Source organism: Eulemur rufifrons, chromosome 1 (genome assembly GCF_041146395.1).
Source record: "Eulemur rufifrons isolate Redbay chromosome 1, OSU_ERuf_1, whole genome shotgun sequence".
Lineage (NCBI taxonomy): Eukaryota > Metazoa > Chordata > Mammalia > Primates > Lemuridae > Eulemur > Eulemur rufifrons.
This window is the reverse complement of record NC_090983.1, coordinates 32,960,237-32,977,345: the sequence shown is the minus strand read 5'-3', so window position 1 is coordinate 32,977,345 and position 17,109 is coordinate 32,960,237. Positions and strand designations below refer to the sequence as shown.

The following is a 17,109-nucleotide window of genomic DNA, read 5'->3' as shown; positions in this document are numbered from 1 at the left end:
AGCACATGCTCGATTCATTTTTTTCCTACTGACCCAATTTGCTGCTTGATTTCACTGTCCAATTACGTAGAAGTTGGGTCCCTTAATGATCCCTAAATGGGTGAGGCTTGCTTAGGATGACAGAAATAATTATCCTACAGTCTATTTTTAAAGGCAGAGTGTATAAACACTATTACCACTGTCACACTGGAAATCTAGTAACATCTTTGCAGTTCAGTAACTTTAGTAAGTCATTTTGTTCCTCAAATATTTGGCAACAAAATCTCAACTAGAGGCATGGGACAGTGCTCCTTTAAAAACATACCTATATGCTAAGTGAAATAAACCAGCACAAAAGAACAGAGGTATTCAGAATAAGCAAATTCACAGAGACAGGATATACAATAGAGTTACTGCGGATGCGGGGAGAGATGAATAAGGAATTATTGCTTAAAGGTTATAGACTTGCTGTTTAGGGTGATGAAAAAGTTTTGAAAATAGTAGTGATGATTGTACAGCATTGTAAATGTAACTAATGCCATTCATTTGTATACTTAAAAGTAGTTAAAACAGTAAGCTTCATATAACTTATATTTTACTAGACACAAAAAATTTTTAAACATATCTAGAGTCAAAGAGAACATGTGTGAGGGACAGAAACACATTGGAAGGTGCATGCATTTGCAAATTACTTTCCCTTTCATTACAGTTTTCAGTTCAGACTGTCTCTTTAGCCATCCCATTTGGTCAGCATGACCACCTATGAGATGGACAAGGCAGGTACTGGTAGCTCTACTTATTTAAATGGATCACAACCCGGAGGACCTAGAGTTTTATAGTCAAAAAATTGACCATAGGTCTTTTAACTCTTCCTCAAGTAAGAATAAATAAGCTACAGAAAGAAGTGTTCATAATTTCTTCAAATTGGAATAGAGAAGACCATTTAATAAGGAAGACCTGAATTTGCTTAAAGCCTGGCAAATTAGGATGCTTGGGACAGCCTGTGGCTGAAAGAAGAGGTTGGAAGCAGTTACTAACAGAGACATCAGAGGAAAAACAAGAGGCTGTTGGCACTTAAACACACTTGGAAAGGTGAAATCAAAAATAAATACACAACCACTCAAACACAACCTATACTTTCCAAGTATCTGGCCAGACAGAGAATGGCTAAATCATGACTTCCCTCTCCTTTAAATATATATACCTGAAGATACAAATTGTTGCCCTTTTATGGACTTCTCCAACTTTTCTTCTGCCTTCAAAGCTGCTCTTTTGAACTACAGATCACTAGGATGTTCAATAAAATATGTACTATCCACTGACTGATTCCTTTAGGCAACTGCCAAACTTGAATGAGAAAATACCTAATATGGTTTGGCTTACGGAGTAATAAAGAAGGATTATTTCAAAAACAGGGATCTTTACTCATGAGCTGAATCTATTTTTGAAATGTCCAATAACCTACCTTTCTGATCTAGGTGAATAATACTGGATGCTCCACACTCTTCTTCCTGTATTGAAAGGTTTTTAATCTTTCTCTCATCTCTATCCTCTCTCATCTCAACAAGGCCATCACGAAGTGCCTGACTCTGAATCAGGATTCCAGGAATGCTGGTGGAATCACGCTGTTGAATTACTGCTTCACCTTGCTTAGAACAAAAATGTATTCTTTTTCATATCCTATAAGGTTAAATTTCAAAAACTGTATGCAACTGTTCTATGACAACCACCAACAAGATGGGTGAGCTTATTTTCATGCTGAAATACAATCTAGCTATGCAATTTAAGTGAATCATCTGGAATGGTTAAGGATTATTGCCAGAACCCATATTACATGTCCATCCTGGCTGAGAAGAACTACTCCAGGGAGATGTTCCATAATCACACAGCACACAAGAAGCCTAGGTCAATCTCCCCAAAATCTAAACAATGGAACTGAGTCCCTATTTGACTGAAATGTGCTGAGCATCAACCACCAAATTACTCTGTTCACTGTTTCTAGTTCAAAGTATTTTGGAGCTGCTAAGAAATCTGTAATAATAATAAAATTTTAACTTTGCATATTAATAAAACTTTACACTGTCTAAAATATTTTTATATTTAATTCATTAAACACATCAGAGAGGAGGTTCTCAACTAAAAGTGATACACTTGGCAATATCTGGAGACATTTTGATTGTGACAACCAGGGATTGGGGGGGGTGGCACGCTACTGGCATTCAGTGGCTAAAGGATAGGGATGGTGCTACACACACATCCTACAATGCACAGAACAGCTCCCCACCACAATTATTCTGCCAAAAGGTTAATAGGGCCAAGGTTAAGAATTCCTACATTAGAGCAACAACTACATGCAAGGTACACATTGTGCTGAATGCTGAGGATACAAAGATAAATAAGAAATAGCCTCTGTTGTTGTGGACAGTCCATCAAGTGATGGAAATTGGCAGATAACAATGACAACAGGTGGAGATAAGTGCTGTGATGGGGGTGTGCACAAAAGGCTACTAAGAGCACAAGAAGCAACTACTTCAACCAGGAAGTCAGGGTACTTCACTAGCAGGGACTGTCCAGCTGGAATCAGAAAGGTGATTTCATCAAGTAGAGGAGAGCACTGCATTCTAGCCAGAAGAAATCACATATGCAAAAGCAAGCGTCAGACTGGAGGACTCCAGGGTCACCAGCATTGTGTGCAGGGGCTTGGGCTTCCAAAGTCAGAGATTAACAAGGTGCGTCTCCCTGGAGGGCCAGTCTCATGTGGACAGAAAGAGATTAATAAGGTAACAGGTAAAGTGATTTTTATAGCATTTACGAAATATTTAAAACACAGGTATATGGAACAGAATATAAACTTTGCATGAATTTTTAAGATAACACAGGAAATTGTTTGTTAGATTTGTAATGCAATGCCAGTTAGGTATTTCTCATCCCCCACTCTCAGATATTTTGATAAAGTTTAAGCAAAGGCAAATGTTCCAAAATAATTAATTTCACGTGTTTGGAGCATAGGTTGGGTGCAGGAAGAGGGAGGAAGGCGTCTCTGGTGGGAAATGAGGCTGAACAGTATCATCTTGATGGTTCTTACAAGCTATGCCTCAGAGTCTGTGTACTTCCTACAGGCTGGGTGGGGGGAGTCACTGGAAGCTTATAGACAGGAAATGGTGCAATATTAGTGTTGGAGAAACGGGTGGCAGGAGAAAAGTCGTGAGGCAGGAACACCTGGAAAATTTTAGATGAGAGGTGATGAAAGTATGAACAAGGCAGTGGCACAGGGAGAAAGATTTTAGATAGAGAGGTGGTGGGATCCATAGGATAACACAGAAGAGTAAAGAAGAAGGAACTTTTTAGGTTGGGCAACCAGATGCGCAAACAATGAGAACATAAAATGGGGGGAGAAAAAGGTTTTTAAGGTGGGGTAAATAAAGATGATCTCATCTGAACCTCAAGACAACTCTGCAAATTATGTGAAATAAGCAGATACAATCATGTCCAGTTTACAGACGAGTTTAACAAGGCTCTGAAAAGCAGACGGACTTGCCCAGGATCACATATCTGGCTCAAAGAATTGAGATTAGAACTCGGGGCTCTAAGCTGCTGGTGTGGATTCTTTCCCCTCATGCTGCCTCTCTAGTCACATTTACAGTTAAAACCAAACAAGATAGTCATGACTCAACAGTTTGGACCACATATCGGACACCTCAAAACCCCTGGATAAAATTCTGAATTAGTGATACCAAGTTGGAGGCTTGCCCACTTCCAAGCAAAGCCTGCTTTGATTTCTATGTGAATCTAAGAGATAATTAATTGTGAATAGTTGTGAAATTCAAGACAAATTATTGAAAGCTTTTCCCTAGCTTTTTCTTTATCTACTTCCTCTATATCACAAGAATAGTAAAAATATTTATTTTTATAACTTCATAAGCAAACTCTTTGAAATAAATCAAAATTCTAGCAATAAGGCTTTGGCATCTACATACATACCTACAGGACGATATTAAAATGGCCTGCATGAACAGCCCTAAACATAAGACTAGCATAGTGTCCCTTTCTATCTAGCTATCTAATATTTGGATGTATGCCTTCTTGATTTTGGGGGACCAAAAATATTAATAGCATGCTTTGCTTCAGATGATCCAAATTCCAAAACACTCTCAAAGACACACACACACAATATTCAGTCCACATCACCAATATCATGTCTCAATAATAAGTTTACTGTTTATAGAGTATCACTGCATGCCAGGCACTAGACCAAACATTTTATGTAGTTTATCCATTTAATCTTATTTATATGACTAAGAACCATTACTACTCAAGTTTTATTTACAAAAAATAGGCTCACAAAGGTGGGGTTATAGATGCTTATCAACCAGGACATGAATCCAGTTCCATCTGATTCCAGAATACATGCTCTTAACCAGTAACCTTTTTATTCTGCAGAGACTCTATTAACCTGGAACACAGCTCATGGCATACCAAATTTCTAGATTTCTCATCATCTTTCCTTGAACTTAACAAACATGTAAATAGCCCATTGCCTTAAATCAAGTGTAGCAACTCACACCAGGAAATAGATTTCCATTCAAGGCTTGAGATAATGTCAACCTGAGTTCATTTTCACAGCAGTTCTAGGCCACCACAGGCAAATTATTATCTCACCATTAGAAAAGGTGGGATCGTAGCCTAGGGACACAAATAGAAAAGACGGCACTTTCCTCCATTGCTCCTTCCTTTGATCCTCTCAATCTCTTATTTTCGTGGCATGTTTTAGTTTAAGATCAGTTCACTAAAAACGGAGTATCCCTTTTTCTCATGATGCATTTTCATGTGGCAAACTCACTACACAACCTCTACAAATGTATATGATGTAAAGATCATCTCTCTCCACCAAACAGGCAAAAGGCTCAATAAATCATGAAAAGATGGGTTTAGCACAGCTGACTTGTCCCATTGACCAAATAAAGCAACAGTCTGCATCAGCTTTGGAAGGTGAGGACTGGAGTAGGGGTTAAGGTCTGCCCCTTAACCAGCTAGTAAGCTTAGGGAGGGAATTTAAGGGCTTCTCTGAGCCCTGATTTCTTCACCAATAAAACGAAGACACTTGTCCCTACCTCCAATGACATACGTGGGAAGTTAATTATTGTGTAAATAAAATGTTTTAATACTCTCCCCTTACATCGAAGTTCTCAATAAGTGATACTTCTACTCTACAACCCAAAGCACCATCATCTCCATATTTTCTACATCTCAAATGTAGTGTGACTCTATAAATAAAAGACGGAAGAGACAGCTGTCTAAGCAGGCGTGGCCCTCTGCTGTGTAGCCCACCAGTGGCCTTCTCTGTTTCCCTGACCCCCACCCGGAGATACAGACCTGGGAGAGAGGGCATTCTTTGGCTAATGTGCTCTGGTTCATCTCTTTGAGCAGTTCCTTTAAGGCATTGCGGACTGTGGCGTGGTTCCACTGCTCCGCAGGCAAGTCTTCCAACTTCGAACAACTGCAAAGCAGAGCAAGAATGAACCACATGAAAACTTCAGTCAAGACCCCTGACGGCAGAGGCCGTGAGTGCAGCGGTCACTCCTGGGGCCTGTGCCACTTTAGAACTGCTGAAGAACAGGTCTAAAGTGGGCCCTAAATGAGGGAAGGGGAGCAGAACTGTTTCTCCAGGACCTTCATAGAATCCAACAGGGTCTCTTTAAGTTTGTTATCACACTAGTTTAAGAAAAATAGTCACTTTGGATATAAAGAAATGCTATTTTCTTTTAAATATAATTTTTCCAATGTGCTGATGAATGGCATGGCAGTGTGCTTATAAACGTTCCTGAAGCAAATATAATTAGTGGGCATTCCTAAGGTTAAATGTAAACAAACGTTTCACCAGGTTTGCAGTTTGAAGACCCACCCTTTATCCTTATAGAACAATTCAGATATTTTACTTTCCCACCCAAAAAGTAACTTTTAAGATAAGACACCCAAGCATTCCTAGACAAGGATGGGGAGGGTGAGTCCCTATTAAAGTATAAGTTCTCCAAAAAGGAAAATTCAAAACTCTTACACTAAAGGACAATATTCCTTAAATCACAACTAACAGGCACTTTACAATAAAAGCCTACAAAGGACCTCTGGATTCTCTGGAGTCATATCTTGCTCTGGATGCCATGTATGAAGGAAAAAAACAAAAGAGAGAGAAACCTTCCCAGGATCTCTGCAGCCACAGAGTGCGTTTCTCTGAGGTGGCCATTGGAAAGGGAAGGAAAAGGTCTCCAGTGGCAGCGCATTCTTGGTAAACCTGCCACAAGAACAAAACTCACCCCTCATAGCACAAGCCTGAAAACAGCAGAGGTGTTTATTCTTCAAATACTATGTCCTCTGCATTGAGCTGGGCCCAGAGAACCCATTGAACAAGGGGCTGTGGAAAGTTCCCCTTTAAGGGCTGCAGATTTTTAATGATTTATCAAACTGCCCCTAGGTTACCACTTCACTGCTTCTGAAAACAAAGCATAAAACACTTGGAATGTGGACTATAAAGATGCCGGTGAAGTGCCCTCCTTCCTTCCTCTCTCTCTTTTTTCTCATTTTGTCCAATGTGGAGGAATTAATGAAGACAGGACGTGCTGATCCCTGTAGTGAATCTGTGATTGACGGAGCAGCTTCATGAGTAAGGAAAGGCAGATGTTCAGAAACACCCACCTTTGTAATTGGATTTTCAACGTCACAACGTGATAGACATCTTGTAGCATGTCGGCCACTGTTGCGTCGGGGGCATCTGTCACATAACTGAGGGGGAGAGGGTTCCACCTTCCCAGCTTGATTATTCCTGCACAGGGAAGAAAAACATAATAAACACATATCTGCTATTTATTAAACCTTCCTGTTGTTTGTTCAATGTTAAGAAGGTCATTCAATCGTCAACATTCAAGGCCCACACAGATATTTTACAACCTAGTGCAATAAGCTATTTCTTTCTGGCTGACAATCGAGTTAGTTAACTATACAGGAAGACGGGAATGAAAGGATGAGGTTTAATCACAGACAATCAGTTCTTTTATGTTTTCCTGTTTCTTAAATTACTTAGAAAACCATACGGATACTTCCTTCCCCCAAAGTCTTGTTTCACATTCTAACTTAAGACTGATGCTAAATATACAGGACTGCTGATTTCATAGACAAAAAAAAAAAAAAAAAAAAAGTAAGGCTTAAGTAAATATAAGATTCGGTTTTGAATTGTACAAGAAAATTCCTGTGTGTGGGCTCAGCACACAGTTACATCCTGACTGTGGTGTGATTCCCAGTGCGAACAGCATTTGGAGCTGATGAAGCAGTTAGAGTTCACTTCCATATCCGCGTCTCACCAGGCAGAGGGGTTGTTTTCCTGGGCCAAACGCAGCAGCACTGTGATTGACCACACATCAGAAATAGCAAAGATGCCTTCAACGTTCTTTCTTTTTTTTATCCCTCAGCTCTTTTTGGAGTGACAATAGCACTCTTTCCCTGTGGATTTCTGGCTGCATACGGTAAACATGCGTGACAATGGAAAAAGAATAAAAATCCTGCTCAAACTTGGGCTACACAGAGCAGTGATTTTAGGAATCCTCTTGTTAAAGGAAGATTCATGGGATGGCTTAAGCACCATATGGTGAAAATGCGAACATTCCTAAAATAGGCCCATCTTATCTGGTACATAGGGCACACATAACATTGATGAAGAAAAATAGAGAAACACATTTCACAAATGACACAGGGTAACAAAAATTTTATTTGTAAGCTACGAAAAACCCAGTGGTCCCCAGGATGTCAGAAATAGTCACTCATAAAAAGCAGTTATGTCTTAGTGATAAAAGAAAAACAGCATTTTTATTTTTATTTTTGACAGTACAGGTGAGTCCAACTACATTGTTCTTTAACAAAAAAAATATTTCTTATCTTCAAAGATAGAAAACATCTGTATACCCAAGTGAACTTTTAAAAGCTTCACAAAATCATGCTTCATAGGTATGGGGCAAAATTCCAACAATAGGAAATGAACTCTTTGGTCAGGGCACGTTCTGTCCAAGAAGAAATAAATGAATGCGCAATGCTTGACATAATGCTTGAAAACAGGGAATAAACAGAACAAAAATATTAAAATGATGCACTGTTTCAGTATTAAGATTTAACAATCTGGTGCTGAATATGCTGCAGTATAAATAGTGCCTGGACTCAGATCCAATAAAGTAACACAGCTCTCATTCATAGTACCGTATGTCTCCAGTTCTGGCTCCTTAAGTCATATTTCACTTGCCAAGAAAAGCTGTTTTCTTGCGGGGATAGTTTTCTTAACATTCTCTCTCATGACAATGAAAAGTGCACAGCACGCAGCATGTAGTAGTCCTGAAATGAACATCCAGGGCCCACTGGACAGCCACTCACGAGAGGGTGGGTCTGTTTCCCTGCTTCTTTTACTCCTGACATTTGCAAGTACTAAAAAGATACCATGTAACATGTCTAACATATCTCCTTTTTTAAAAATCATTCCGCAATTTTAAATTCCTTTCAAAAGTCATTATCATGATCACCCATAAGTTGAGTATAAATTGACTATGCTCTAAAGGCATGATTTCTCACTATTAATATTAGAGAATGGGCAGGAAAAATGAAGTCAGCAATTGTGCACTACAGTAAACAAATAGCAGAAGCAGGTTTTGTGGGTCACTTTGGTTACCAAGAATATGAAGGTTAATATGAAGAAAATGAACCCTGAAAACTTTAATGCACAAACTCTACAGGAGATTCGTCCATGTTGTGTCAGTAGCTCATTCCTTTTACTGTTGAGAAATGTTCCATTATAAGAATACAGCACAAAGCAGCCAAACATAACAGAATATATCTATATGATTTCATTTATACAAAATACAAGAACAGGAAAGACTAATTTACGGGCACAGAAGTCAGAGAGACAAGAGGGGGTACCGACTAGAAGGGGACATAAGGAGATTTTCTTGTTTGGGCTGCTGTTTGCATGGACATAAAAATTGTCAAAATTCATCCCACCGAACACTTAATATGCATACATTTTATTGTATGCAAACTATATCTCAATTTATAAAAAGTAGAGGGGGAGGAATCTCTACAGGAAGTAATAGACAAATCACTCTACTGGAAATAGTCATCTCCATTTAGGTAAATTCTCTCCCTACCTTGATGAGCCGGAAGGAGACTTGTTTGGGCTAGAATTAGACACACACAGGTGTTTTCACAACACTTAATACCTCCACACAGAGCAGCTGCTACAGGTTGGTTTCTACATCTTGGAAGAGAGCTGTTGACGCATGCTATTTTCTCCGGTGATGGGAGGTAGTGCGTGCTTTTACTTTTTTGCACAGTATTGACTAACCTGCACGGTCCTAGAAGTCATGTTCTTTGCCCAATTATTTATCAGGGTCTTCAGGTGCAAGATCTGCTAGGAGAGTTATGTCCAGAAGGCCACTCTCCCCCAGCCAGGTAGGGACTTGGAATAACTCTTTTTAACAGGCCTTTTCTCCAAACAGGGTCTCTGTCTAATGTACTATATTAATCCCTTTTGGAAACATTCCTTAGAATAGTCCTCCCCTTCCCCGATATAAAATAGACAAAAATATTACTTGGAATAGTAGTCAAGTGTTAATGAGGAAATCAAATTGGGAAGCAGTATACGACAGTGACTAAGAACACCAGGCCTCCGAGTCACATTGCCTCTGTTCACATTCTGGCTTCACCACCTACTAATTACGTAACCCTAGCAAGTTACTTAATTTCTCCACACCTCAATCCTCTCATCTGTAAATTGGAACAATAAGAGTATTGATCTATAAAAAATATTGTGCAGATTAAATGTAAAACCTTTAATACAGAGCCTGGATATAATTTGATCTCGACAAGTGTTTAGTCATTATTTAAAGACCTTTTTAATGCTTCTTAAAGGGAAGATAGAGTTGATTTCAAAAAATATTGACTCAAGGAATTTTTTATGACCTCGTTAGCTCTTCAATCTTTGGTCATGTGCTTATAAAAGGCCCTCATTTATTTTCAATCACAAAGGAGGACCGTACATCAACACGGCCCATCTTCTATACCCCTCATTCATCTCTTCCATCCTTACTCCTCAGTGGCTCCCTTACTTTTACCTACTAGTAGGCTCAGATCGCCTCTACTTTAAAACAAACGAAAACACTATGACAAGCTGTTTCCTCAGTCTCTTATTTTTTGCCTCACCAAACCTACTATAAGCACACTTCCAATTCCCCCATCAGTCTCCTACCCATGGATATCTAGTTTCAACTTTTTCTGTAAGGAAATGAAAGGTTGGGTTCCCTTGAGTAGCCAAGGTAACATCACTAGCAAGTAGCAGAGTTGAGATTCACTTCAAAGACCATGCTCTCACTCTTCTTGTTATCCTGTCAGTCATACTGGCTCAAGTGTGTGGCACATCAGAAGAAAAGAGTGGAAAGAAGCTTGGTTACAAGTTTTGGAAGGCCTTGAATGCCTGACTCAGTCACACACTGTATGGGTCTGAAGTTAGGAGTAACGTCTGGAGTCAGAGATGAATTTATGTCCACCCTCCTCTGGTTGTCAGCTGTGAGGCTTTGGGAAAGTTGTTTAGTCACTCCTAGGGTCAGTTTCCCTCCCTGAAAAATGGGGATAATAAAAATTCCTACCCTTTAGGGTTGTTATGAGGCCTTAAACGAGAATTAGACTTTAGCACTGGGATTGTTGCATAAGTGCTCAGTAAAAGTTAGGGGAAAATAGACCCCTCCAAATTTAGACTTAACACCATCGAAACAAAGCTTTAGGAGATTAACCTATACAGGTTAATTATCCCTTATCTGAAAGGCTTGAAGAACTAGAAGTGTTTCAGTTTTCCAATTTTTTCAGATTTTGAAATAGTTGAATTATACTTACTTCCAAAATCTAAAATGTTCCAGTATTTCTACTGAGTCAGCACTCAAATAGTCTCAGATTTTAGAGCATTTCAGATTTTGGATTTTCAGATTTGGGATGCTCAACCTGTATTGGAAGGCAGGTGGATTAAAAGACGGAAGCATTCTAAGGGGAGAAAAAAAAAGAGCTGCAATAATTCAGGCAGGTGTGTCTAATTACAACTATAACAGCCTCTTGCTGGCTTCTAAGAAGGGATGCAGATCCCACCAAATGCTATAGTGCAGGGAAGGAGGACAAAGAGAAAAGAACAGGTCATATGCCCTTTGGGGATAATATCACAGGACTGGAGAAATCTCAGTACTAATGGCATGACTTAAGTATATAGATGTTATTTCTAACACTCATACTCTATAAGTAGGTTTTGTAGCCCCAATTTGAAAAATGAGAAAAACTAATGATGATTAAATTAGAAAGTATTAGACAGACACACACACACATACACACACACCCTGAGCCCAGCCAGGCACACAGTAGATGCTCAGTACGTAGCAATTCCCATTTCTTCTCTGAACACATTATCACACTCTCACTCTGCCTGATGTATGGATCCCCAATATTCACATCTAGAAATCTAATACATTCCTCAAATTTTGCCCTGAGAATAATTCTAACCCTGATCAACCTACCTAAAATAATTCTATCTGTACAACACTGCGCAATAAATACACTTGTGTACCTTATAAGAAACTGATCTTATCACAATATCCCTTACAGTATATGTGTTACCTTACAGTTGGCAAAGTGTTTTATACAACCATTAGTTCATCCTTATGAAGACAGCAGGGAGTCAACATCCTACCTGGCCATGAGCTGAAAATCAAAGGATTGTGACTTTTCAAGGACATCAGTGGATGACAGCCAGGACTAGAACCTGGGCTTCCTTTTGCAAGTGTTTGAACTACTGGACCAATATCCTTTCTACTCAGCTCTGCTAATGCTGCCCTGAGGATGTGCCCATGTGCCAGTGCTCTACCACACAATGGGCCCCTGGAGAGCAGGGCCATAGCTCATCCACAGTCACACATCAGGCAGGTGATTGACATTTAATGTTAAACAAAGGAACAAATGAGCAAACAGGTGACAAGCCCAGAAGACTGAAGAGCCAGCTACATTTGGGATTTCTCTGGAAAAAGCAGTTTCCCACAACAGTGCCATTTCAAACATAAACATTGTTTCCCAAATCATCTTTATTATTTCCAAAGAATTTATCATCTGCAAACATTTAGAAAATGCCTGGTGTCGAAGACTATTACAGATGCAGTTTCAAGGTCTTTGAGTCACAAATTATGGGCCTTTATTTTGGGGTTGAAATTCATACAAATGTTAACATGATTGAATTGAGCACAATATAAATAAAACTGTTTATATCCAGACAAAACTGTTCACTAAAATATAGAGTACCAATTCACTCATTATGTAATGCGTTCAGACCAAATAACAAAATGCAATTGTAGGTAAATTTCCCATTAGTGACATAAAATTAGGTTTGGAATAGAAGCAATTTTTGTCTAAAATTAAAAAGATGCAATAATGGAAACCAGTTTTTTTCTCTCTCAATGCAATATTCTGCCAGAGTCAAAGAGTTGACATTTCACAAAAAGAAATATCAATAATTTGTGTTCATATGTTTTTGTATTTTTATCAGGTTATAATCTACCTTAAAACAAATATTCTTCTCGGTAAATGCATAATTTATATCTTTAGTGTTATTTGCCTCTAATTATGTAAAAACAGGGAGTCCAAGGCAGGAGGATCGCCTGAGGTCAGGAGTTCGAGACCAGCCTGAGCAAGAGCGAGACCCCGTCTCTACTAAAAAATAGAAAAAAATTAGCCAGAAAACTAAAAATAGAAAAAATCAGCCATCTCTGGTGGCACGTGCCTATAGTCCCAGCTCCTTGGAAGGCTGAGGCAGGAGGATTGTTTGAGCCCAGGAGTTTGAGGCTGCTGTGGGCTAGGCTGACACAACAGCACTCTAGCCTGGCAACAGAGTGAGACTCTGTCTCCAAAAAAAAAAAAGAAAGTAAAAACAAAAGAGTGGTGATAATACACATTATAATTGATCGATATTTGATTCACACTTTTAGAAAGTCACTCATTTCTGAGGATAAAATAAAATGTGGTGATAATACAATATAATCAATGGAACATTAGAAGAGTTTCTATTAAGCACAAATCATTCATTTATTCAATGAATTTTTCTTATATGTCTCCAGCATAAGTCACTAAGATGCAAAGATAACCCAATACACACCATCCCTGTAATTATGGAGCTCACAATTGACCAGAGAAGCTTATTACTGCTAAACACATAGCTAAGTGAAACCACTCCTAAAATAAATCAAGATGATAGCTCTTACCCCCTGTACATCAAATATGAGAAATATTTACTTCAAAAAGGCCTACCACAGATCTCCTGTAACATACATGAGAACAGTTCTCACAGTTTGCAGTGGCATGTAGATAGATGCTGATAAGCTGGTATATATTGGGTATACTGCAGAATAAAGCACACTAACCAATCTGTGAAACAGATACATGCAACCCAGCAAGATATTAGTAGTATTATTATAATGCAGCTTGATGGATAATTTTCTTTTATCCCAGGTGCATTTTAACATTAATTTTAAAAGCAAAGTGAAATCTTACCCTGGGAAAAAATGAGACATTAGCTTTAATATCCAAAGGCTGGAGTTTATATATCTCATAACTCCCTGGAAAAGAGCTCAACAAAAGAGTATCAATAAAAACCCCAGCTTCAGAATAACTAAGCCTTGGGGCTTCTGGTTCTCGGCATTATTTCCACAATATACCAACTGCTGATGAGGCTTCTTGCAAAAATAGGAGAACTCATGACATTGATTGCATCTGTTTATCCTCCTCAGAGTGGTCTTGTCCTTATGCTAGAGCATATAATTTTCTGTTGTTCAGCTATGCTTTGTTAAAGAAATTAAAAACTGTCTGTCCTATATAATAAGAACATAGAATTATTTATCCATAAATCAGTTCACAGGAAATCACTATCCAGCAGTATATAATAACTCAGCCTGTGTTTCTAACCTGTGGCCTGACTGTGGTATATCATCAAATTGTAGCAGTAAAAAGGCATAAATTGTAGTTATTATTGCTAAATCTGTGGTGGGTATGACTTTTCAGTAAGAGGAAAAAAGACAAAACAGAAATGGTTTTTGAAGTACACATATTTTCCTTTTTAATGCACAGCTTAACAGTACCCCAATACAACTTATTGAAATAAACCAAACTCTTCTACACCTTCTTCTTTGATTTTAAAGACTTTCTCTATTTCAAATGGCTTGCTTGCATTGGGGTAAAAGTAAATGGAAAATGAAATAGCATTCTGTGGGCATCTTACATTATTCAAGTGCCTTTATATTCACAAATTAATGAAACCTCACAACATACTTGTCTGGAAGCCTACAATGTACTTAATCCTGCATTTATAACAATACAAAAGGAAACAACAGACAAAAATAAATAATTCAATGATTCAGAATAAATATTGAGGCTATACTGTTATATAAATTTATCTAAAAATCAACAGACGTGCGCGCGCGCGCGTGTGTGTGTGTGTGTGTGTGTACACGCACATACTGAATACACTGGTTCCTTCGCCACAGATAGTTCCTCTACTTGCAACAATCAAGATATCACTGAGAAACACAAACAAGGTAGTTTTTCCGAGACCAGATGAGATCAGGCATGTTCAGGGTGGTATGGCTGTAGACAGGTAGTTTTTAACTCTTTTAGAACACTAACTTTTATTTTTAAATCCTATGTGTATCTTTCAGGGGAAATTAACAAGAAGATTATTAGTATTTAAAAACTCAAATTAATTTTAGAGTGCATTCTGAATAAACTATAGTGATATATAGCTGCCTGTCACCCTTTTTCTGAGTTGACTACCCCCTTACACTATAGAAATGTTTCATTTAAAAAATATATACAGTACCATTTGGTGCCTTGTAATTCTATACATGGCTTTTACATTTTGCGGCATAAAGATTTTGTCTCATGTAATAGATGCTGCTTCACATTTGGGAAATGTTATGTTACAACCCTGACTTATATTAGATTATTTAATATAAGCACTAAGTAACTAGACTAAATTAATAAAGACCTTACTGAAACAAACAAACAAAAAAAAAAAATAGGGAGAAAGAGAGAGAGAACAAAATTATTCCACAAATTAAATAAAACTTTCTGAAGTTGGTATTTTAGAAACCTTTATTTAATTTTCAAAATTCCAATTCTTCTGAGAAACAGCCAAAATATTGGTCAGGATATGAAAAAAATATGGTTGGTGTTTAGTTATTTATTTCATAAGAGTGTCATTTAAAACTATTACATGGAGATATAGGACAAATGAGAAAGAAAAGTGTTATGAGAAATTACTTGAAATCAATTCTAAACTTCTGTCACTGGTTAAAAACTATTTCATCTGGTATATATTTTCTTATTATTCTAAGTTTAATCATTATCTAAAAGAGTTTTAAATTAAAGGACTAATTTTGGCAGGTAACACAAACAAGCTTCTCTCTTTTTTTCCCTTCCTTTCTATTCAGAAACACATTTGCATCAAGAGATTTCCCCCTAACATTTGCCTCCCTGAAATATCTTCAATAATTAAAGACACAGAGAAAAGTATACTTTTTTAAACAAACTTCACTACATTCTAGCAGATGCTATTCATGACTTACTTTTAGCCAGTGTTTCTTCATCCTCTAGGGTAAGAGGTATCCACTGAAGATCTAAAAATACAGTTGCCTCAGATATTTCTCATCCTAATTAATTACATGTATTCTTTTCAGATGGGAACTAAAGTGTTACAACAGGTTCACCTGACGATCTGGCCTTCCAGGTACTCTATCACTGGCTCAACACCTTTGGAAACCTATCAATTGCATGCTCCCAATCATATATTCCAGAATTATCCTTCAGGCATACTCTGTTTCTATAATTTAGGATTACATAATACCTAATCTTAAGGTCAATATTATGATAGCATGTAGATTATCAAAGAAAATGCTGCCATATAACATGAAGGCAAAAGTACACTGGTTGACACTGTACAGTTCTATTCATGTTCCAACTAACCTGATTTCATAGTAATTTCTTAAGAAACTACAAGACGTGGAAGCAACTATGGCTGTAACTTGTAAAAGTGGCAATGTTCATACATGTACATATCAGGTATATTTTAATATATACTTTGTTATAAACCTAAAAATGTATATAGTTTCCAAGTTTCAGATATTTTACATTCAAAGATGTTCTGACAGTTCCTTGATTTATATTTTTTTGGAAATGTCATATTTAAAAGTCACAAACCAAACTTTAAAATATTCCACTACTGTTTTAATGGCTATAAGAGAAACCAAGGGTCCAATACATAGAATGTGTTCTCTCAGTAGCCAAATGCTTATTGAATTGAATCAAAGGTACACTTATAGTCATAACATACATGGTGATGAATAATGACAATGGCCAATTTGAGCTCCCTAAAATTTTATTCAGCCATGTCAGAAAAATGCCACAAGAATCAATGGACAACTGAACTGTGTAACAGACTTACAGATGGAATGTCTAGTTATCCTGTGGCAGGTGGACCAGACAGAGATGATTGGGAAGATAGGGGATGGTCAGAAGTGGATCCTTTTTCCCAAGAATTTTCAGATTAGTAGTCAGAGGAAGTGAATGGGTTCCAAGGTCATCCTTGGAGCAGTCATGGGCACCATCCTGGCCTCTGAAACAAAGCTTCAGGGGTAGATCCTAGGCCATGCTGACCTGACTTGGTAAGTCAGGTTTGGGAATCACTGTCCAACGTGCTGAGGAAAAAGCAGAGAAGACCTGGAGCACTGAGATCAATCCACTGATTCTCCTCTAGAGAAGAGCAGGAAACCGAAAAATTCCCAGACTCCTTTTTTTTAATTCACCAGCAAATATTCTCATTACTGTCAAGTAGGATACTCAAAGACAAGGAGGAACATTATGGCATGTGAGAAGGAATATGGGGTTGGGGTGCATTTTAATTGTATTATGTTTAAGTATGAAGGATTTGTCATGGGCTGAAATGGCAATACCCAGGGGGAGAAAATTACAAATAACTTCTTTTAACAACCCTAGCTACAGCCCCACCAGCATGAGTATGTCTAAATA

General features: G+C 38.0%; 1 protein-coding gene across 1 annotated transcript in view; it reads right to left on the bottom strand.

Moving 5' to 3' along the window:
• Positions 1–17,109, bottom strand: part of SATB2 (SATB homeobox 2) — a 172,841-nt gene that overhangs the window by 95,296 nt on the left and 60,436 nt on the right. The window contains exons 4-5 of the mRNA XM_069468896.1: positions 6,670–6,796; positions 5,353–5,476 (exon numbers count right to left, since the gene is read on the bottom strand). Coding sequence (XP_069324997.1) covers positions 5,353–5,476; positions 6,670–6,796 — 251 coding nt within the window. The remainder of the gene's footprint in view (positions 1–5,352; positions 5,477–6,669; positions 6,797–17,109) is intronic.